At 50.4% G+C, this 23044-nt stretch overlaps 1 protein-coding gene across 10 annotated transcripts in view; it reads left to right on the top strand.

Moving 5' to 3' along the window:
- Positions 1 to 22923, top strand: part of LOC109448419 (tyrosine-protein phosphatase non-receptor type substrate 1-like) — a 40140-nt gene extending 17217 nt beyond the window's left edge. For 4 of the 10 annotated variants that reach the window (XM_074318028.2, XM_074318027.2, XM_074318030.2 and 1 more), the window contains exons 3-9: positions 2647 to 3018; positions 5094 to 5414; positions 5997 to 6326; positions 8442 to 8546; positions 11541 to 11565; positions 17791 to 17830; positions 20328 to 22923. In XM_074318028.2, coding sequence (XP_074174129.2) covers positions 2647 to 3018; positions 5094 to 5414; positions 5997 to 6326; positions 8442 to 8546; positions 11541 to 11565; positions 17791 to 17830; positions 20328 to 20582 — 1448 coding nt within the window. In that variant the 3' untranslated portion in view covers positions 20583 to 22923. Of the gene's footprint in view, positions 1 to 2646; positions 3019 to 5093; positions 5415 to 5996; positions 6327 to 8441; positions 8547 to 11540; positions 11566 to 17790; positions 17843 to 20327 lie in introns of all 10 variants that reach the window. The other 6 variants (XM_074318024.2, XM_074318023.2, XM_074318026.2 and 3 more) reach the window with 3 other exon arrangements.
- The last annotated feature ends 121 nt before the right edge of the window (positions 22924 to 23044 follow it).

Below are 23044 nucleotides of genomic sequence, written 5' to 3' on the forward strand. Positions count from 1 at the left end.
CTCACAGCCCTGTGGGGTGTTATTGATAAGGATAATAATAACTGCCATGTTTTACAGGCATCTTCTGTGGGCCAGGTGCGGTCCCAGGCTGCAGACTGCCTGTGGTCTGGGTGTATATGCCTGTAGCAGCTCCATGAACAGACGAGGAAGGAGGCTCAGAGAGGGCATTTGCCCGGGAGCAAGTAAAAGCCCTCCATTAATCATTCATTTTGCATTCATTCAACATGTATTTATTGAGGGCCTGGTGTGTGCCAGACACTGGTGTAGGCAAGGGGTTAGAAACAGTCACTTGTGGATCCTACGTTCTCGATGGGGGGACCTGACAATCTAGAGAAAATCAAGTAAATAATTTATCTATCATCACAATGGGAACAGAATCTAATATTTAACCAGTACCTCTGCGCCGGCACTTATGTCCAACTGTTTCACAGTCCTCCTGACTATCCTGGGGGGTGGGTGGTGGCACCCCACTTTATGGAAGGTGGAGTGGAGGCCCAGGGAGGGCGGTTGCCGAGCTGGCTAAGGGGGAACCCGTGCTCCCCCCAGTCCTGCTTGTTGCGGCCCGGGCTGCCTCCAGGAGGCATTTCCAGTTTGTCCAGTCTCCATGCTGGAATGCAGACCCATTGGGAGTGTTCCTGGCTGGATGCTGTTGGCAGTTGCTGATGCCGCCTCAGATGTCTCTGGGTCACTGCTGGCCTCTTTTGGCTTGTGTGCCTCTCACACACTTGCCCACTGGCTCCACACGAGCCCCTGTCCTCTGTGAGCTCTGGCTTCTTCCCGGCACTGTGAGGGTTGGACCATCCTCAGGCTGCCGCTCCGAGTCTCTGCTCATCTGCCATGAGAACCAGGTGGCCCTGGCCTGGGAGTCAGGGCTGAGACAACAGGCATGGGGTGACGGACCTGTCCTGAGGCCCTGGGCTTGCCCACAGTGAGGGCAGAGTCCAGGGGCCTCCCTTCTCTCTGGTGCCCTGCCCCTGCCAGTGGGTGGTCCCAGGCCACAGGCTGGTGGGCAAATTCACAACGTCTCTCTCCTGCCCTGCCAGAGCCAGAGGGCGCTGCTCAGGGCATCAGCTGCAACCCTGTCTGATGTACAAGGCAAAGGTGGCCTAGGTCAGGACAGGACAAGGTCACATCATAGGTCAGTGGAGCACCTAGGCGGAGGGCATATGGCCCATCTGCTCCTACCCCCGGCTGCCGCCACTCCACGTCTCTGTCTCAGTTTCTCTCTGTCTCTGCCTGCTTCTCCCACGGCCTGTCTCTGTGGTTCTCTGTCTCTCCCTCTCTCCCCCCACCTCTCTGTTTCTCCTAAGTCTTTATGATGTCCTTTCTCCCCACCCCCACCTTGCTCAGAATTGGGCTCTGGCTGTGCCTTGCTCTGAGCACCTGCAGCACACCTCACACAACTTCACCTGTCTCTTCGTCTTCCTCTACCTGTGTCCTCACCTCCTCCCCATCCTCTCTACCCAGAGCCCCTGTCTTATGTGCTCCAGTCCTCTCCAGTTTGGGGCTCAGGCCCTTCCTTCCCCCCCCCCCCCGCCCCCACTGACTTTCATGACTCCTTCCAGCTGTACCACCGGGAGCCCTTGAGGTCTGAACTGGTTCCATCTCCTGTGTGTCCCCAGCACCCAGCACAGGCCTGGCCTGCAGGACCATCATCAAGGGTTGGAAGAAATGAAGTTTGAACAACTCCCTCATTTGACCCTCCCTCATTTATTCATTGTGTAATGATAGTAGGTTCCCTGTGCCCAGCTTGGTGCTAAGTGACTTAAAGCAGAAGGTTAGGGGATATCCACCCATCTTATAGATGAGGAAACTGAGGCTCAGAACCAGTGGATAAACTAGGTCACATATGACTAGAAGGTGAGCCAGGTTTCAAACCATGTCAGACATCTCCAAAGACCAGCCACTTCCTGGCCCTGGCTTGTTGGTTGGTCCTTCCAGAGATCCATCAAGACAGGACCATGTAACTTTTGACAGATGAGACTCAGGCTCAGAGGGCAGTAAAGGGACCTGCCCAAATAAAGGGCAGCACTCACATGTGGTGCTTGGCAGTACTGAGACCACACGCAGGAATGCCCATTGGATCTTCTCTGTGGCCCGAGCAATGGCCAAGCTCATGGAGCAGTAAGCCCTGAGCCAGGACTGAAACCCAGCTCCTGCTTCACTCTCCACAGACTAGATGAGGCCCACCTGCTGAGAACAGCTTCCCTGCTCAGGGCCGGCTTCCTAGGCCAGCCTGACCAGAATCTAAACTCTCATAGGACTGTCCACACACCATGCTCCATCCACCTCTGAGCCTTTGCCCAGGCTGTTCCCTGTCAGGAACACTGTGCCCCTTACTATCCAGTAAATTCAGATTTGAATTCAGAGCCCAGCTCAGACGTGACCCTTCCAGAGATGGCTCAGACACTCACACCCACTCTCTGCCCATCACTTAACCTCTCTGTGCCTCAGTTTCCTCACTTGTTACAGGGTTTCACTTATAGGCTTGCTGTGAGGGTTACACATGATGACACATGCAATGTACTGAGCTCAAGGCCCACTCACACTGTGGGCTCAGTCAATAATAATGGTTATTGATAAACACTTGACAAAACCTACAGGAGCCCATAAGGATGAATAAATAACTGCTTTGTTTCCCTCCAGGAGGGGATGGTGAGGAGCTGCAGGTGATTCAGCCTGAGATGTCAGTGTCGGTCGCAGCTGGAGAGACGGCCACTCTGCCCTGCACCGTGACCTCCCTGCTTCCTGTGGGGCCCCTTCAGTGGTTCAGGGGGACAGGGCCAGGCAGGGAGCTAATCTACAGTTTCAAAGTAAATGAAGCAACCCGCTTCCTTCGCTTCCCTCGAGTAACAAATGTTGCAGACGCCACAAGGAGAAACAACATGGACTTTTCCATCCGTATCAGTAACATCACCCCCGCAGACACTGGTACCTACTACTGTGTGAAGTTCCGGAGCCAAGACCCTGACAACGTGGAGTTTAAGTCTGGAGCAGGCACTAGGCTCGCTGTGAGTGGTGAGTACGGTGTGGGATCCTTCATCCCTGATGTGTGACAACAAATCAGTAAGAACGACCTCCATTCTTTGAGCAACAACTACGAATCAGTTGCCAAGGGGGAGCTTATAGTCATGATCTGACTCATGACCTGATTTCGCCCCTTCTACAGATCAGGGACATCGAGGCCTGGAAAGGTTGTGCTATTTGCTCAGGCCCCGCAGCTGGTAAATGGTGGGAACAGTCTGGAACCCCCGTCTGCCTGGCTCCACAGCCTGTGCCTTTTCCAGTCCCATTCAACTCCTTGGTTCCAGGGATGAGGGAACCAAGAGATCTCGTTTGTGTTTTGCAAGCCAATTCGCCGAACTTGTTTCCTGAGGGGATTATTTTAGAAAGAGGGAGAGAATCATAATTCAGTGGTTTCTCTGCTTCTGTCATTTGGGTTTTTGCACAGCAGCTACAGGGAGCAGGATTTGACTCTTCTTCGTGTTTCCACTATGCTTTTGCCTTCTTACTGCCTATAGAGCAAACCGGTAGTTTCAGTACCAGTAAGACCAGATCTTGTGACAACAGTCATAGGTATTATTTATTAAGCACCTACTATATGCCAGACTCTGAGTTTTACATACATCCTCACTCATCGTACCAGGGTGGTGTTTTGATCCACTTTGTACAGAAACAGACACTGAGGCTCATGGGTGAAGAGCAGAGATGCTAAAGTCAGTCAGTCCTGTGTGCAGTGAGATGAGCTCTGCCCTTTACTCGCTATGTGCTCCCAGCCAGCTGTGTTCCTCCCTGAGCCTCATCCATAAGTGGGACCACACAGGCCTCCCTCAAAGGATGGTGGGAGGATGAAGAAGCTGAGGGGCATGGAGGGATTGGCCGAGTGTCAGGTTCCTGAGACGTTCTCAATAAATGGTAACTGATCCCAGCGTCTCATCCCTTTAGGGAAGTCCAGCTGCTGGTGTTTTTATGGCTTGACTTATTCAAGTGACACCCCGTTACTATGTCCTCAAAATGTTTGATGAGTTTTAGGAAGTAGGTGAAATATTTACAATGCAAATATTTGTCATATTTGCTGTCTGCCCAGTTACAGCAGTGTTGGGTAATAATGAACAATTTGGACACACTCTATAGAACCCTTCCTTTTACAGGGAGAAACTACCCTCACTGTTGATTCATTGATGTGCGGATGCTTTCAGGACACAGGAGTCCTGCCTGCTTCTAGGCCTGTGTCTGCGTCTCTTCTAATTTAATAACAATTAAGAAATTACCCACCTTTGGCTTTCTCAGCACTCAGTGATCTTTGTTTTCCACCCAAAACTGACCCGAGAAGAACCCAGATTCGGAAAAACATCCCTTCATCCACTCCCTTCAAATTCAGGGATTGGCACAGATTAGCCCCACTGGAATATCTGTGGAAAGGATAAAAACTGTGGAGTAAATCGATAAATTCCTAAGGGAAGAGCTCTGGATATAAATGAAGTCTGGGTTCCAGATACACCTGTGTTTGTTTATTTTTGGGGAGCATCTTCCATTTTACTTAAAGCAAAAATACTTCCACTGCCTGATTTACCCTCATTGCAGCCCCATGAAGGAGAAATGCCTACTGTCCCATTTCTCAGAATGAGCTAGAATGTGCCCCAGTCACCCCTCTGGTCAGCTGGCCGGCCTGGTTCCTGCTTTCACAGTGGTCCCGCACGTCACTGCTTCCCCTGCATTTACTTCTGTAAACGCTTTCCCTGAAGTTGGGAAGCTTTCCAGGGGAGGCCACCTAGGAACAGTTAATGCGAAGAGGGAGATCGATCAGTAATTTTGTTCCCATGTCCAGACTGGTGTGAAACCACCCAGCAGAGAAAAGAAGATGGACTTTAAACTCAGGCCTGGAATTGCATGCCAGCCCTGCCCCTCACTCAGAGGTGAACTCTGAGGGCATGTGTGTCCTCCTCTGTAAGATGAGAATGTTGACATTGCCCTCCCAGCATTATTAAGGATTCAAAAATAATATATGTGAGGCTTCTTTAACAGTGTCGCATGCTTATCCTTAGAGGTGATAACCACAATCATGGTTATTGTTCATTTTGCTCCTTTTGTAGCCAAACCCTCTCCCCCTGTGGTATCGGGCCCCACCGGGAGGGCCCTGCCTAAGGAGATGGTGAACTTCACCTGTGAGTCCCACGGCTTCTCCCCCCGAAAGATCACCCTGAAATGGTTCAAAGATGGGAATGAGCTCCCAGCCTCCCAGACCACCGTGGACCCAGAGGGAGACAGCGCTTCCTACAGCATCTCCAGCACAGCCAGGCTGGTGCTGGCCCCGGGGGACGTTCGCTCTCAGCTGGTCTGCAAGGTGGACCACGTCACCCTGCAGGGGGGCCCTCCTCTTCGTGGGACTGCCAACTTGTCTGAGACCATCCGAGGTAGATCCCCTCCCACCCAGACGAGCCCACACCTGGCCCTCAACCTCCAAGCCTGCTCCTCCCCCTGCTTTTGCTCCAAACCTGGAATTGTCTAGAATCTAATTCCTGACAGTCCTTCCCATCACCAGGCACCTGTGTGTGCTGGTCACTCACTACTGTTTAATGGCAGCTGCCATGTAACACCTACTACTGTGGAGGCACTTTCATTGCTTTACCACTAGCAACTCCAATTACTGAGCACCTACTGTGAGCGAGGTCCCTGTGTGTTTGGTGATGTCATTTATTTTGCCACAGTTAGTACGTTCCAAATGCATGCCAGGGGCTGTGTTTGTTGAATTCACTCATAGGAGTGAATTACCCTAATAGGAGCTACCAGTCCTTGAGCACTTACTGTGTGCCTGGCACTGTGCTTAGTGATTTCATTCTTATGCAAGGAGTTCCCTCAGTGTTTGAGCACCTGCTGTATGCCTGGCAGTGTCCTGGTTGGTCCCCTTGCTGTAGGGGGAGGAGCTAAGTTATGGAGCCCTCCCCTGTGATCTGTCTGTTCCTTGAGGTCAGAGCTTCTGCCCTGTGTTGTTTCAGTTCCTCCCACCCTGGAGGTTACCCAACACTCCATGGCAGGGAACATGGTGAACGTCACCTGCCTTGTGAAGAAGTTCTACCCCCAGCGCCTACAGCTGAGCTGGTTGGAGAATGGAAACTTGTCCCGATCAGAAACGGCCACGACCCTCACAGAGAACAAGGACGGAACCTTTACCCAGATGAGCTGGCTCCTCGTGAATTTATCTGCCCACAGGGAGGACGTGGTGCTCACCTGCCAGGTGGAGCACGATGGGCAGCCGGCGGTCATCAAAAACCTTACCGTGCAGGCCTCTGTCCACCAGAAGGACCAGAGCACGGATGAACTCCCTGGTGAGGCCTCCACTCCAACTGACCCGGATTTTTAAATTATTATTTTTTTATTAATGTTAAGATCAGTAATTCATGCATATTATAGATTAGGCTAGAAGTCTATAGATAGAAAGCAGAAGTTTGCAGTGAGTTCCAAGAGTCACCACCAGTAAGAGTTATTGTGTTTCCCCGAAAATAAGACCTAGCCAAACCATCAGCTCTAATACGTCTTTTGGAGCAAAAATTAATGTAAGATCCGGTCTTATTTTTCTATAAGACCCGGTCTTATGTAACATAATATAACACCGGGTCTTATATCAATTTTTGCTCCAAAAGATGCATTAGAGCTGATGGTCCGGCTAGGTCTTATTTTCAGGGAAATACAGTAGTACATATTCTTATAGATCTTTTGACATCAATATACATTGAAGAAAGAGAGAAAAGCGGAGGTAGATATCTGTTCACAGCACCCTGCCTCTTGCTTTCTTCGCCTAACGGTTACTGTTTTCACTTTTCCACATCAGCCCTCCCCCGCCCCCTTGCTCTTTCTAACTGCTGCCTCATCTCCCTGGCTGCCACTACAAGCCTGCTCTAGTGGGAGTGGGGCAGGGGCTTCAGGATGTTTGTGCTTTTCTCAAGTATAATAATCAGTTTCAATAAATGTCCTTGTGCATATTCTGTTCCATGTGCAACTATTTGTGTGGGACAGTTTCCCAAAGAGCATGTCTGGGCCAAAGTCTATGCCCATTTAAGATGATGGTAATGCTGCCACTCTTCTGGGAAAATAAAAGGTGTCAGAGTGTCATTTTCTCTGCCCCCTTTGAACCTGTGGTCAATAATCTCTTCTTTCTTCGAAATGGCAGCACTAGTTGGCATTTTGGTGCCACTGTGGAATCTTCCATCACCTGTCATTAGCATGACTATGCCTTGTACATAGCAGACCTTCTGAATGGATTAGAATAGAGCCCATTTGTTTCCTTCATCCATCCTTCAAGAGAACAGGGAAACTCTAAAGCCTTACGGTCCTGTCTGGGTGTCGCTTTAATGTCACCAATGCCTGCTTTTTATAGGATGAGCCCTGCACTGGGAGACAGGACATGTGGATAAATCTCTGGCTCTGTCACAGACTTGCTGGGTGACCTTGAACAAGTCAGTGCCTCTCTCTGGCCTCTTCACTTGCTCATGGCGGTGTTGAAGGAGATGAGCTTTCTGACCCTCAGCTTTGAGTCTCAGCTGCTGAGGACCACGGCTATCTTCCTCAGCATCATAGCTTCAGGACCTGGCACACAGACTGGCACATTGTAGGCACTCAGGAAATACTTTTAAAAAGGATGAAAGGATGGGTTAGTTGGTTGATTGGTTAGTTAGTGAGTTAATCCTCAGAGCTATCCAATGAGGTAGAGATTATTTTTGGCTTCAGTAGCACAAGAGGAAGCCAGTGTGTGGAGCGAGGTTTAAATGACTTGCTCAAGGTTACACAACTAGGGGAATTGATTTGAACCCATGTTCCCCTGGCTCAGAGCCCTGCTCTCGACCATCCACTGTGCTCTAGTATGGGATTCCCTACCCGTGCCCTGGGGGCACCAAAGTGCTTGTCTTCATTTCAAGTGTCCTGGTTCAGAGCTCCTATGCCCAGGTCCCGGGCACAGATCCGTGGACAGCCCCTAAGAGCACTGAAGAGTCCATTAGTCAGTTCTGCGTCTGCCATTCCTCACTGTCCCTTCCCCCACGCCCTGTGTGACGCTGCTGTGTGACACCCAATCGAAATTCAGAGTTTTGGATGGACCTGTGCTGACATGGTGGCCATCGGGTTCACTCAGATGAGCAGGAACACATTTCTGCTCCTCAGGAGTGAGAGTTCTGCCCACACCCGGCAGTCAGGGTTCCACCATGGCTGTCAGCACCAAGTTTCCCTCCTGGCACCTTGGTATGGTTTTTGCGCTGCCTGGGTGTGACTCATGTGGGGAAGTGTGTGCAGACCCATCACCGTGCCCATGTGGCTCGAAACCTCTGAGAAGGCCCAGCCAGATAGTCTCAGTTAATGATGCCCGCCTAGTGGTGAAAAGAGGTGGCGGGTTCTGATTTTCTCTGTTTTTCATTTGCATGCATGAAGCCTCTCTTCTGTCTGATCCCTAGGTGGCAGCTTGAATAATATCTTTATTGCGGTGGGCGTGGTGTGTGCTTTGCTGGTGGCCTTGCTGATCGCAGCCCTCTACCTCCTCCGAGTTCGACAGAAGAAAGGTGGGTGAATTTCCTGCTTCCTCCCCGAGAGTTTGCCTCTGGACTCTCCTTCCCAGAGGGAGAGGCCACTCGAGTACTTTGAGCTACACGTAGCTTAAGCTGGAAGGACGTCCAGTCACTTCCAGTAACAAGAAGTCCACAGGTAGCAGTGCCATGGCTGGTGTGGCCTCTTCACCAGCCTTCCCCTCTTGGTGGTAAGATGGCCATCACTGCTCCAGGCCTCACATCCTCACAGGACCACTACCGAGGCGGCAAGCAGGGAACTGTCAGGGTGGCAAGAGAGTCTCAGGAGGAAATGATATTTCCCAGCAACCCTCTGGAAAACTTCTGTTTTCCTCTTACCTGCCCAGGTTATGTGTGCAGCCCCTGGGCAGGAGGCTGGAAGGGAGTGGGGATAATACCACAACCTACCTGCAAGGCTGTTGGGAGGATTAAGTGGGTGACGACATGTAAAAGGTTAGGAAAGTACCTGGCACACAGCAAGTACTCAAAAAATGTTAGCTCCTGTTGTCAGCATTATATAATATGTGAGGCCAGAAACATAAGCCACCTCCCTGGAAAGCTCCCCTCACAGTGGCAAGGTGTGCAGTCTTTGACTCCACAGAAGGAGGGTACAGGTTCAAATACAGGGCATTGTGTGTGTGTGTGTGAGAGAGAGAGAGAGAGAGAGAGAGAGAGAGAGAGAGAGAGAGAGAGAGAGGGAGAGGTTGCTGCTATGACAAGGCCTCTGACTTTGGAATCAGACAAACCAGTGTTGTTATAGGCTCTAAACAATCATTTGGGCTTCCACGAGCCTCAGTTTCCTCACCTGTAAAATGGGTATAGTGATGCCTATGTTGAAGGATAGTTATGAAATCAAAGAAGCTCGTGTGAGATAACAGCTCTGACACATTCTTAGACTTCAAAAAATACAAGTTCTCTTTCCCACTCTCAGAGGAAACAATTTTAAGCCTGTCTTTCTGAACCTTCCTTGACTACAATTCATAGAAATACATTTCACATCTGAACCCAACACACACACACGCACACATGTACACACACACACACACACGCACCCTATAGATAAAATTAGAACTCTGATATTTTCTTTTTTGTCATATTCTATACTAAGTTGTCTTAAAAATGCTGTTGGGAAGTATCATGTGCCACAGCCAGCAAAGTGTGAAGCACTATCCTGAGCTGCTGCCCAACCCACAGGCTCAGCTTGAGTGGGCATTTGTGCATCAGTCACACGTCCCATCCCTTCTGCACCCCCCATCACCTCTGCCCCCCAGCGGTCCCTCCCTCCAGGGCTGGCTGGAAAGACTTAGCTGTGAATACTGACCGAGCCGCAAGTTCCCCATCCAGGAGGGCTAGAGTCAGGCCCCACGTCTCTGGAATCTGGAACAGGATCTGTCAAGTGGCCTGCCTGGTGGTTTCTCTGAAGTTCCTGGAGAGCCCCTGCTTGAATGGGAAAGCAGGGTCCTTTGCCTACCAAAGGTGACAAGCCAGCCCATCAGATGGAGCGTTCACGGTGGCCGTTAGTGAAATCTCAGTCCCCTTTAGAGGCTCGTCCCTGGGCACCAAATCCTTCCCGGTACATGTGAGCTCATTACTGTGGGCTTAGGCTCAAGCAACCGGGTGTTCTAGAGGAGGAATGGGGGTTCGGAGAGCTGCAGACACGGGTTCAAGCCACCCAGCCCCTGAGTGGCAGGTCTGTACATGTGCAGAGCCCGGCTCACACACATGGGCTCTAGTGACAGTGACAACTAGCACTCACTCAGATCTGATGTGCCAGGCACTGTTCTCACCACAGACCTCCGCAGTAGTATTACTAACCCCATCTACATATGAGGAAACTGAGGCACGGGAAACTTATAAAGCTTGCTCAGGGCCTCACAACTGGTAAGTGGTGGGGCCAGGATTCAAACTGTGGCAGTGGATCTCCAGGGACCCTAATCACTGCACGTCACTTCCACCCTAATGACATACCCCCTTCTTCCTCATTGGTCCCTGGATGGGTCTCCCCATCCTCTAGCTCAGTACTCGTAGTAAAATACCCTCGTTTCAACTCTGCCACTTACGGGGTCTGTGACCCTGAGGAGTCACTCAGTCTCTTTGGTATAAAACAGGAGCATCAGTGTCCTGTCCTGTCATGAGATGACTCGTGTCCTAGCACTTTTCAATTTACCAGCCTCTTATTCAAACATTAGATGCTGAGCTGCAACAGGTACCCACTCACCTAAAAATCCAATACGTGCCCAGGCACCAAGTGTTAACCTGGCAGTGAGAATTCTTGCATTGTGGCGGCCTCCAGCCTGTTGACATGTGGTGCCGAGCACATGTGAGTGTGCATGTTGCTTTTTAATTACAATTTTGCAGTGAAATTCGAGTCAAATGGTCGCTGAACCCTGGCGGTTTCTCTGCAGGGTGCCTTGTATCACAGGTTTAAAAATCTCTGAACCAAATGAACCCTTTATGTCCTCCCAAGATCTGTTTTTGGAAAGAGGTCACATGAAAATGAATGCATGTCCAGCACAATCCTGTGAGTTAGAGAGCTGAAATCCAAGCTCAGAGAGGGACAATGATCCATTCAGGGTCATGTGGCGAGCGAGTTGGTGACAGAAGTGGGATTCATACCTGCTCCCCCAGCTCGCAGCCCTGCTAGAATATGTTGTCCAGCAATGAACGGCCCTGACTGGGCCCCAGGCTTGCTCAGGTAAGGTGTGTAGTGAATGGAAGTTAGGCCCACACAGGGGTAGGGTTGAGGGCTGCTTTTGGATCTGACCTTTGGCAATTCCCGGAGGTGAGAATGCAGGAAGGCCCAGCCACTGGTCTTCCTGGATGAAAGATAATGGACCATCTCACTGGGGTTTCCTATGGTTGGAAGGACATGATTTCAACAATTTCTCCCAATGTCACTGTACACAAACCTTTGCCCTCCCCCAAAAATGTTACATAAGAAAAGTATGTTTCTAAGTTAAATAACCAGCTTTTGTTTCTTTTCACTTTCAGCCAAGGGCTCCACTTCTTCTACAAGGTAAGTGCATCGCTGTACTGGGATGCTTCTGCAATTGTTACTTAGTTGTTTTGACAGCCCCCAACACTGTAAAGCATAATCCACACCCACTGACCCTCACACTTGTGCCAGCCAGCCTTTCTACCTCTTTCCTTTGTAAGCTCCTCATGCCAGGCCCATTTTTAATTATGGTCTCAAGTGAGGGGATTTAACGGGATTTCCGTGCATAGAGGCACTGATTTCATGTGTGCTGTCCACAGACAGCGAGACTCTTATCAAATCCTGTTTGGACTGTGGCAGAAGCCACCTCCTGTACATGCCGCCCTCAGATCCAAGTTGTATACTTTGTTCTTTCCTTCATTCGTTAAATATTTATTGAGTACCTTGGCATGGGTGGCCCTGGGAATGCTGAGTGAGTAGGATAGAAAGCATGGGTGCCCTCCTGAAATCCATGCCCTGGTTAGAGGCTAAGGCGATGATATTACGTCACAGATGGTGCATTAGTTTGTTGATTCATACTGTCAGTGATTTTTACTGAGTCCCTACTATGTGCCAGCTCTGTTCTGGGTGATGGGGATACAGCAGTGAACAAGAATCAGTCCGGGCCTAAATGAGGCTCAGACACCAGAAAAGAGTAGAGGCAAAATGATACATAGTGCCATGTCAGGTGGTGACAAAGCAAACACAGCGAAGGGATGGAGATTTATTGCATGGCTACCTTAGGCAGGTGAAGGGGCCTCCTCTGAAGAGGGGATGTGAGCAGGGTACTGAGCTAGAGAACTATGATGCAGAGGTGTGTGCTGCGTGAGAGAGCAGGCGTGGCTAAGGCCCAAGATGAGGAGTACCAGAAGGGACAGAGGAGGCCGGTGCGGCTGGGGCAGAAGGAACGAGGAAGGGCAGGAGATGAGGGCAGGGAGCTGCACCCCACGGCCTCCTAGCTGAAGCCCATGCAGCCGGATGTGTGATTCATCCAGACTTTTCAGCTTTTAGGAAGGCCCCCGATATTCACCCCAGTAGAGTAGAAGCAGCACCCCATAATCTACCACGTGAATGTGCCTGCTTGGAAGTATACGAACATCCATACTAAGGGCGATTTAAAAAACCCAAAAACTGTAAATAGCTTCCTGTTGGTTCAGATTTTGCCACCAAATGGGTTTTGCACATCTTTGAATTTTTTAGAGCTTCGTGGAGTTCCGAATTCCAGAGCAGGAACTGAGAGACCTAGAGTGAAAGCCAGTGGTCTAGTAGGGCCTGTGGCAGTTAGAACTTGGGGTTTTATTCCCAGTGGGATGAGGAGCCGTAGACGGAAGATGATCTGACTTTTTTTTTAAGAGTATCTCCCTGAGTGCCGTGTAGGGACCAGGCTGTAGAAGGTGAGGATGGAGGCAGAGAAGCCAGGGCGGAGGCTGCTGTAATGGTCCAAGCAGATGATGGTGGCCTGGACCCGGGTGGTGGGAAGGGCTGAGAAATGGTCAGATTCTGGATACATTTTGGGGGTAGAGCCAAGAGAACTTGCTGATGGATTGGATGTAGAGTCGAGAACAATCCCAAAGTTGGGGCGATAGAAGTGCTGTGTGCGTGTGTGCACAGCAAGCGCACTCTTTTCCAAGGGCAAGACGTGGCTCCATCCTCTGCCTACAAACCTTCAGTGGTTCTCGTGGCCCTCAGGATAGTCCAGATGCCCGCCTGAGATCCTCAAACCCTTGTGGTCCAGCCCCTGCTGACTTGGACAGTTTCACTTCCAGCCACTCCCCAGTGTTCAAATTCTGTGGCTCAGCCGTGCTGCCCTCCCTTCACTCCCACGTGCTGCAGCCTCGCTCTCCTCCTAGCCCTTGTGTGCTGGCCCAGCTCCCTGAGATGTGCTCCCCCACCCCTGCTCAGGCACCACCCAAGGTCTCCACCACTCCAGGGGACAGCAGTTCCAGTGGGCTCTGTGAACAGCACCCCCTGGAGTTGTGAGACTTGGAAGCTAGAGCAGGCACCCCTCCTTTCACCTGGTTACCTCCTGCTCTTCCTTCTGGGCTCAGCAAGGGCGTTACCTCCTTCAGGACCAGAAGCCCCTCATGTGAGCTCTCCTGGTGCCCCTGCACTAACATCCTGATGCGTTCAAGCTGTCTCTGCACTTCTCCCCAGGTTATAACCCATTCCTCTTGAGGGCAAGGACCATTTCCCTCGTGTTCACTGCTCATAGCTGCTGAACAAGGCACCGTGCCTGGAATGGAATAGATGCTCAGTGATGAACAAATGAATGAATGAATGAATGCCATGCCAAATTACTGCAGCAATCTCCATCTCTGAATCCCTAAAACTCTCCCTCTCAGTGGCTTCACAGTCCCAAATATCCAAATATCTTTCTTTTTTGTTTTCTTTTTATTGTTGTCATTATTTTTTCGTTGTCTTATCTCCTCAATTAGACAATAAGTTCTGGAAGAAAAGGGCAGTGTCAGCAGTAATAATGACAATAGCATCAGCAGCTCACATCTGTAGAGGACTCACTGTGTTCCAGGAACCAACCTATGCTTTTACCTTTATCAGCCCATTGTGATTTTAAATGATCACAAAAGACCCTATGATTTACTATTATCCCAATTTAATTGAACAGTAGGTCTCAAACTTGAGTGTGTAGCGGAATCCTCTGGAGGGTTTGTTAAAACCCAGATTTCTGGGCCCCACCCCCCAGAGTTTCTGATGCAGAATTTGTATTTCTAGCAAGCTGTCAGGTGGTGCGGATACTACGGCTCCCAAGCCAGACTTTTGAGAACCCCTGTTCTGGAAAGTTATTATTGTCCCTGTGTGTGGTTGAGGAAACTGAGGCTCAGAGAAGTCGTGTGACATCCCTAAGGTCCCACAGCTCGTAAGTGCTGGCACTGCGACTCCCACCCACATTTCTCTGACACTGAAGCTGACATTCTTCGTCTGTGCCCAGGCTTCTTGCTGCCTGTTTCTTCTTCCCCAGAGAAGCCAACCGTTTTCTGCCTGTTATTTTATTTTTCCAGCGTGAGCCTACCCAGGGAGCCGTGAGATCGCTTGCTCCCTTTCATCTCTCTAAAGCAAAGCAACAGCTAGTGAGCAGTAATGGTGGTTTCCCATGTAGCAGCTGCTTCCGCTCGGCTGGCTGGGATCAGACGCTTTCCAGAGGATGGTGGCGGTGGTATGGGTAACACTGAGCACCACAGGGAGGGTGCCAAGGGGGGTGCCGCAGCTTTGAGCTCAAAGGGCCCTTCCGGCTGCAGGGCCAGCAGAGGGACTGGCGGTTTCCAACTCCCTGGGTTTGGAACATACAGGCAGAACGTCGTCTGTAATCTTCCCCAGCTCAGACGACAGAAAAATGTGTCTGCTCCCTTAATTGGGCACTGGGGTTCATTCGGTTGGCTACTTGTTCGCTTGTCAGACATTCACTGCGTTTATTCTTGGAATATTTAGGGCTTCCCTGATTCTTTCATTTATTCATCTGATTGAGCCCAGCTCAGCACCAGGCCTTAAGCTGGGGGATTGCAAAGGGCAGCAAAAAAGACACAAGCTCTGGTCTCATGGCACTTTTGATGCCATGAGAGAGGTGTTTATTCATTCATTCACTGCACAAATATCTATGGTGAGCTGACGAGGCACCAGCCCATTACCAGGTGTCAGGGCTCCAGTGGTGAAGGAGGTGGGCCTAGTCCCTGCCCACACTGAGCTCACGGTCCATCGGGAGGAAGGCAGACAAGCCAGGAGGTTAATACACAGCGTGATGCAGGTGCTGACTAAATAAAATAAAGCTGGGTACGGAGCGGAGCAGGAGGTGGGGTGCAGTGGACGACCAGGGAAGGCTTGTCTGAGAAGGTGACATTTAGAAGATAGCTGACGGGTGAGAAGGCTCCAGCCATGCGGATATCTGGGGCAAGAGTCGACGAGGCAGAGGGAACAGCCAGTGCCAAGGCCTCGAGGCAGGAGCAACTGGACACGTTGATGAACATGGAGGAGGCCAGGGCAGCTGGGGTGGCGTGAGCGAGGGGAAGAGAGACAGGAGCCCAGAGCAGTTGGTGGAAGCCAGTCATGCAGGCCTCACCAGTCAGGATACGGAGATGGACTTCAGGGTATGGGGAAAAGGGGGTAGGACTTTGAGCAGAGAAAAGAGGTGACATTGCTTATGCATTTTACACGTGGAATGGAGCGCAAGGGGGCAGGAATAGAAGAAACAGGGACACAGGGAGGCACCTCAGGAATCTAGGGAGCTGGGATGGTGGAGGTGATGGAGTGGTGGGTTTGATGTGTACTTTGGAGGCAAAGTCAACAAGCCTTGTGGTGGATTAGACATGGGTTGTAAAGGAGGAATGAGGAGACTCGAGGAGGGTTCCCACTTCCTTAGCCCGAGCACTAGTGAGTAATAGCAGTGCCACTCACTGAGACAGGAGAGACCAGAGGAGAAACAGACACGAAAAAAAGTGGATAATTTCTTCCTGTTGGAAATATTGCTCTGAAAGAAAGGAGCCCAGTGTTCTGAGAATGGAGCATGGAGGTTCAGTGAAGGTTTTCCCAAGAAAGGACTATTTGAAACACTACCTGAGGGAAGAGGAGTGAACTAGATGAAGAGGTAAGGAAGACTGACTGTGCAAAGGCCCTGGGGCAGTCTGACTGGTATTCATTCCTAGTTGCGTTTGAACACGTTTTGAGCCCCCACGTGGTAAAGAAGCATGGCAGGCAGACAGACAGACATATACACCAGATGAGAAAATATGCAAGGAGGTTTGCAATTGTCATGGAGGAGCGGCCCAGCCAGCCCAGCACTATCAGAGAAGCCTCCCCAAGGACGTGACTCCATAGCTAAGACTTGAAGGGTACACAAAAGTTAACCAAGAGAAAAAGTGGTCAATAGGGTCATTCAAGGCGGTTGTTGACACATAAAATGCATCGCATTAAGTAGCCACCTTGAAGTATTTGGTGGGTGGATAAGTGAGTAAATGAGGGCAGAGGAGTGGATGGCCTGGGGGGTGGGGTGGGGGGGTCAGCAGAGGTCAGACCACATGGGGCTTACAAGCCGGGTGAGGAGTTGGACTCAATCCCAAGGCAGTGAGAGTTCCAGAAGGGTTGGAAACAGGAGGGGTGTATATAGATCTGCGTGATCTGCCTTACCAGACAGTGTCCCTGCTCCTGGGGGGCCATTTCTGTGGCCACATGGGGCCAGTCATGCCGCAGAACTGCTTTCTGAGCCAAGCACTCATGCCAAATCCATTAATAACCCCGCTGCCAAGCTCCATTGCTCATTTATGACATTATCCAGGCTCACATCTCTGGCGTGGCCGGCTGGAGATTTCACACAGCTCCCGCAGAACCAGTGGCGCTGGTTTGCTCACCACCTTGACCATGAACCTGCAGTGAGCCAAGCCACGGCCTCCAATTACAGAATCAAACTCGTGAACAGCTTCTTTCATTAACCAGGGCACTTGGTTCTTCTCTTTTCTTTTTCTAATGGTAACACGTAGATGTGTAGAATATAGAACATTTGGAGACTATGGGAAATTGAAAAAAAGAAAAGAAAAAATACCACCCAAAGACCACGCTGTTAGCATTTTACTGGGTTTCTTTCCAGTGTTAGCTACACATTTTTCATAATTGAGATCATTCCACTGAGAATTTTGCTTTTCCGTTCATCTTTTCAATGTAATCATCTGTAATTAAAAAAGAAACCTCTTCATGAACCTTTTAAATCTTTATCTATGAGTCTATCTCTCCTAATTTCTTTAACCAGTCACAATTGGCAGAGCTATAAGATGCAGACGTCCCTCCCTCACCCTGCCCTGGAATAGATGCCTCTGTGCATAAACCTTTTTCTATATTTTGAATCGCCCCCCACCCCCGTAAAATACCATTATGAGTCAAAAGATGAGGATACCTTCCAAGTCTTGATTTGGCTAAGTTGCTTCCCAAAAGATTGGTACCAAAGGTATGAACGTGCCCCGCCCACCAGCAATGTATGAGTGTGCCAGTGTCACCATACCTTCCCCAACACCGAGTATTATCATTTTAAAAGATCCTTGCCAATACAGTAGGTTTCAAAAACCAAATTGATAGTGCATTGCTTAAAACTCCTTTTTCGTGAGCCTGACCCTTTCGTCCAAACATGTGATAAGCAGTTGCGTGTCTGTTAACCTCTCGTCATGTCCTCCACCCAGATAGGAAGTGGAGCCTCAATGTTATGCTTACCAATTCCCATGAGTGGTTGAGATAGGGAGGATATTTTTATCTCTGTGTCTCTTTCCTTTTTAGGTTGCATGAGCCCGAGAAGAACGCCAGAGAAGTAACCCAGGTACAATCTTTGGTGAGGTGCCTTTCCTGGGAAATGCGATGGTGTGATTTTCTTGCATCAACCAGAGTTGCAGATCTTGTTCTAAATTAAGACTCCTTCCTCAGGGCGGGAGGGTGCGGAGGGTGGAGGATCTATCTCTACATTCCTCCTTTTCCCTTGTTCTCTGCACATTCTCTCCCTCTGCTCCAGCCAGGAGAGTCTGTCTCTGCCTCCTTGAGTCAGCACCACCCATCGCACAATTGGGGGGGGGGGGGCGCCCTTCACAACGTATTCTGTGTAAATGGAGTCAGGCTGCAGCCTTGCTTAGTGTGGACTGTGCCATCCTGCCTCCGTGCATTTGCCCAGGCCGGTCCCTCCACCAGGAGCAACCTGGCCAGCTCGCCCCTACCTCCGCCTTGTTCCTTACATGCAGTACACAGTGCTGCCAGAGTCTCTCTTGCCTTTGCTGATGGAAAGACCCTGTGTCATTAATTACCTCCTGCAAGGACACACTCCCTCCAGCTGGCAGTGTCTCCTCATCATTGCTGAGGAGATTTCACAGGCAGCATGGTTGGCCTGTTTCCGAGAAACCTAGCCTTTGCTCCTTACCGGCTAACGTTGTCAGACCTTGGAGGCAGAGGGCTCCCCTCCGTCTTGTAACAAGACAGGACCTGCCCTGAATCTGGAACAAGAGAGCGCCAGCTGTCCTTGACATTTCCCTGGCTGTTGTCATCGTTTTAGGTGTAATCTGTTGAAGAGAGTCAGGGCTGGTAAAAGGCACAATGTTTGTAGGCCAAAACACTGGTCACGCTCCTGATTCAGTGCGGCCCCCCAGTGGCCCTGACCATGAACTCGGGAGGTAATTAGAAAAACAAGACAATTTCCAATTATGGGAGACGGGGACCTTCTTCTTAGTCATTTTACCTCTCGACTTCTTTCTGGAACTTTCCAGGGAAAGCATGACAGTAAAAAGAACTGGTCACTGAAACCTGTATAAAAGTCAATCAGCAAAGACTTACTGAGCACCTACTGTGTGCACGGCCCTGGGCAGTGAGCAGGGCAGTCACAACCCAGCTCTTGTGGCACTTACAGCCTTGTGTCTGGGATTCCTGATGCCAGGTGCCGGCCCTTGCCAGGGAGAGGATTTAATGTTGTTGGTGTGGTTTTCTGAGAGAGAAGTGTGAACGTGCACGGTTTGGGACAAAGGAGCTGTATGGTCAGAACACAGCTTTAGAGTCTGACTTTGTTTCTTCTCCAGCTGTGGGACTTTGACCAAATTATTTAACCTCCCTGGGTCTCAGTTTCTTCACCTGTAAAATGGGGTACAAAATTCCTACCAAACAGCGTTGTGACAGGTGCTAAATAAGGTGATCCAGGTGTTAGCATGGTACTAATAAGCTGTTGGGATGAAATCTGTGGTTATTGTTGTGCACCAACCAGGAGTTCCCATCGTTGGTAGCTCCTCTCTGCTTCTGCAGCACAGGTGCCGGGCACAGAACGAGCAAAGTTTATCATTCCTGATGGGTAATTTTAAGGCTCAGTGGTGGATGGGATAGATTAGTACATAGGAGATAGATGTTCAGGGTCACTGGGTGGCTGTTGATTACAACCATTTATCGAACATATGTGCTCTTTCAGTAGGTGCCAGGCTCCATTCTAAGAGCTTTCCCTGGATGATCTCATCTCACGGTGACCCTGGTGGTAGATACGATTATTGTCCCCACTTTACAGATGGGGACACTGAGGCCCAGAAAGGTTAAGTGAATTACCCGAAGTTCCTCAGCTAGAGAGAAGGACGATTCAAATTCTAGTCTTCTGATTTCAGAACATTTACTACCCTGCTAACTTGTGTCTCATTCTCACATGTCCCTATTCTCTGCTTCCAAGTCCCCAGTGGGGCTGAAATTGTTGCCATTCATTCATTCTTTCTTCATTCAACACCGATCAGGCTTCTTCTGTGCCAACCTTGGTTTCTGCCTAGTGAATACTTGTTGAATAAATGAGTAAATGAAAGCATGTTCCCACCCACTGGGGGATCAGCATCTACTCAAACCCCCAAACAGACACAGTCCTAGATGGTGGGTGCTGTGATGGAGAAACATTGGCTGAGGAAGCACAGAGAAGGAGCCCTGAACCCAGACGACGGGAAGGTCTCAGGAAGAAGTGATGCTTGTGCTTAAATGTACAGAATAGATTGGGTGTCATTGTGAGTAGGAGTAGAGTGGCTGCTGGGCAGATGGAGGAGCGTTGATAAGGCAGGACAGAACTGTGGGAGGAGGTGACGCTGAGTCCGGGCTTTTGAGGTGACTAGCATTTAGGAAGATCCTTCAGGCTGTGTGAGGAGGGAGGTGGATTGGAAGGATAAGGCTGGAGGAAGGTAACCTTGGTCAAAGAAGAGCTGGGTATGAATTAGAGCTGAGCCAATGGAGGCCAAGAGGAGACAGAAGCATCCAGACTTAGTACCAAGAGTGGGTGAGAGGCTGGGGCTCCAGAATGACCTTCTTTCTGCCTCATTTAGATCCAGGACAACAATGACATCACATACGCAGACCTGAACCTGCCTAAGAGGAAGAAGTCGGCCCCCCGGGCTGCTGAGCCAAACAACCACACGGAGTACGCCAGCATTCAGGCTGTCCCGCCACCCAAGCCCGAGGACACCCTCACTTATGCTGACCTGGACATGGTCCACCTCAACCGGGCCCATAAGCAGCCAGCCCCCAAGCCCGAGCCATCCTACTCAGAGTATGCCAGCGTCCAGGTCCAGAGGAAGTAAACAGGGCCTGCATTGTCTCTGGGTCTGTGCCCATGAGCCTTCCTGTCCCATGTGGGGCAGGCGCAATGAGGACAGCTAGCCCAGTTTCCAGAGGGCCAGGGTGGCACAGGTCCTGGGCCCAAGGATGAGGCTGGCTCTTATCTCCCCAACCCACTTGGCTCTCTAGCATTTCCAGGGTGACCACAACCCCCGCATTGCCACACATGGAAACTGATATTGCCAGACCAGCCTGGGAACTGGCCAGAGCTGCCGGGGAACCAAGAACTCTCATGCCTCTCTCCATCAATCGTGGGTCTTGGTCATGTTCTCGATGACCCTTGACTGCCTCCTTGATGCTCTGTAGCCTGATCTTCCAGGGTGAGGAGGGAGAAAATCCCCACCTCCTCCTCCCACCATCGCCACCCAACTGTGGTTTTGGGAAAACTTTTCTCTTTCGATTGAACTGCCCCATCCATGGAGAAGCTGGAACAATGAAAAAAATCTGAGACCTCATCCGGAGACTCGGTGAGGTGGCTGCCCACAGCCCTGGCCTCCCCCATCCCCGGGAGGAAAGGAACCTCCGAGAATCCTCCACCATCACAAGGACTGAGTAATAAGACCCTCCTCCTCCTGCCCTCTGAGACTCCTTGAAGACCCAGCGTCCTGACGGTGACATTCCACATGGACCTGCCTCTCCTTTCTAGACCCGAGCTTGCTTCCTCCAGCTAGCACTAACTCAGCAACATCTCGCTGCGGACGCCTGTAAATTATTGAGAAATGTGAAACGTGCAATCTTGAAACTGAGGTGTTAGAAAATTTGATCTGTGGTGTTTTGTTTTTTGTTTGTTTTTTTCTTTTTTTTCTTAAAACAACGGCAGTGTTATCTTGGCTCTTTGTCATGTGTTGAAGTACCTGGTTGGGTCTTGTGCCGTTTAAGGTTTAGCAGCTGGTTTCCTGGAGGGAATAGCCTACAAGCAGAAACTGACTTCCTCCATATCCCAGGGCCCTGAGGATGGGGAAGAAGGTTCCAGTTTGGCTGCTTCATGGAGATGCTTAGCCTTCTCTCCAGGACTAAGTTGGCCACGTTCTCAGCCGAGCCACGTGGCTGGTACTACTGCCTTCCTGCCCCCAGCATGGTAAGTCCAAATCTGCCAGTGCTTCTCCGGGCTGCCTCCTTCACCATGCAGTCTTGTCGAGACCTAATGCCTCAGTCTTCTCACCTGGAAGGAGGGGAGAGGAAAGATGCCTTCCCCCTGCCCTCCCCCACCATTGCTCACAAGCACTTTAGAGCCACGCAGGGAAGGAAGCCCTGCCTGGCCATTACCCCCACTCCTTTAGAGACCTTCTCCCATTCCAGCTCTCTGAGCTGTTCTCTGCAGGAAAAATCCTGCATTTCTGCTCTCAAACCCTATTGGGATCGAACTGGAATAAATCCAAGACAGCCAGGAGGATTGGGCAGCTGTGAAGCCAGGACTGACCTGTCTTTCTGTCCCTCTGTCTCAGGAGGTTGAGCAGAGGCTGTGACCCATTATCCTCTGACCCCGACCCTTCCAATTAGGTGTGGGGGCCTGGCTGGGCCGAGGGCAAGCAAATGTTGCACGCTGTGTGTGTTCAGTCTTCACATATAACTGATCAGCTCTTAGAGCTGAGACACTAATCTTCACTGCCCCACCCCCCTACCCACCCGGGTCCAGCCATTTGGTACCCAAGGGATGATCAGAGCGAGAAGCTGAGCCATCCTGCCTGTCAGCACGTCCTGCAGGTGGAACTCCGGGAGCTTAGCATAGACCCGACTCTCTGGGGGACAGTGATTTGGTGTTTTACATGATGACATCCAGGAATGAGCTGAGCCAACAGGCCATGTGGGCAGCTTTGGCCCAACAAGCCAGAGTTTCTCTGTGGCATCTGGGAGCGCAGTGGCCCAGCCACCTGGCTCGGGCTATTTCCAAATTCCAAAACGTTGGCTTGTAACCCTTCATCTCGCTCTCTTCTGCCCAGAGAGAGCACATGTGCGTGAGCACACACACGCACATATACACATGCACATAGAATCTTAAAAGAATGTTTTCTTGGTGCCATTTTAATTTTATTTTATTTTGAATTTTGGAAGGGGAGTTAAGGAATGAGGCCGAGGAAGCCGTGTAGATGTAGCTCCAGCCTGGCAGCCTGGAGATTCTCGTACCTTGTGTATCGAACCCCAGGAAAAGGAAGAGGTTAAAACAACAGTGCGGAAGGAGCGTGGTTGGGGGAGTTTATTTTAAAACTGCTGGGAAGGAAACAGGCCCCATTTTGTATATAGTTGCAACTTAAACTTTTTGGCTTGCAAAATATTTTTGTAATAAAGATTTCTGGGTAACAATGACCCCTGCGGGTGTTGAGTGTCCTTGTCTCTGTGAGTGTGTCACCCTGTCCCCAGAAGCCTAGGAGAGGACTACCTGTGGCCCTACAGCTTGGCAATGATCTCCGCGTTTGGCCCTCTCTCT

Source organism: Rhinolophus sinicus, chromosome 13, assembly GCF_057876585.1.
Source record: "Rhinolophus sinicus isolate RSI-liver-muscle chromosome 13, RSI-T2T, whole genome shotgun sequence".
Classification (NCBI taxonomy): domain Eukaryota; kingdom Metazoa; phylum Chordata; class Mammalia; order Chiroptera; family Rhinolophidae; genus Rhinolophus; species Rhinolophus sinicus.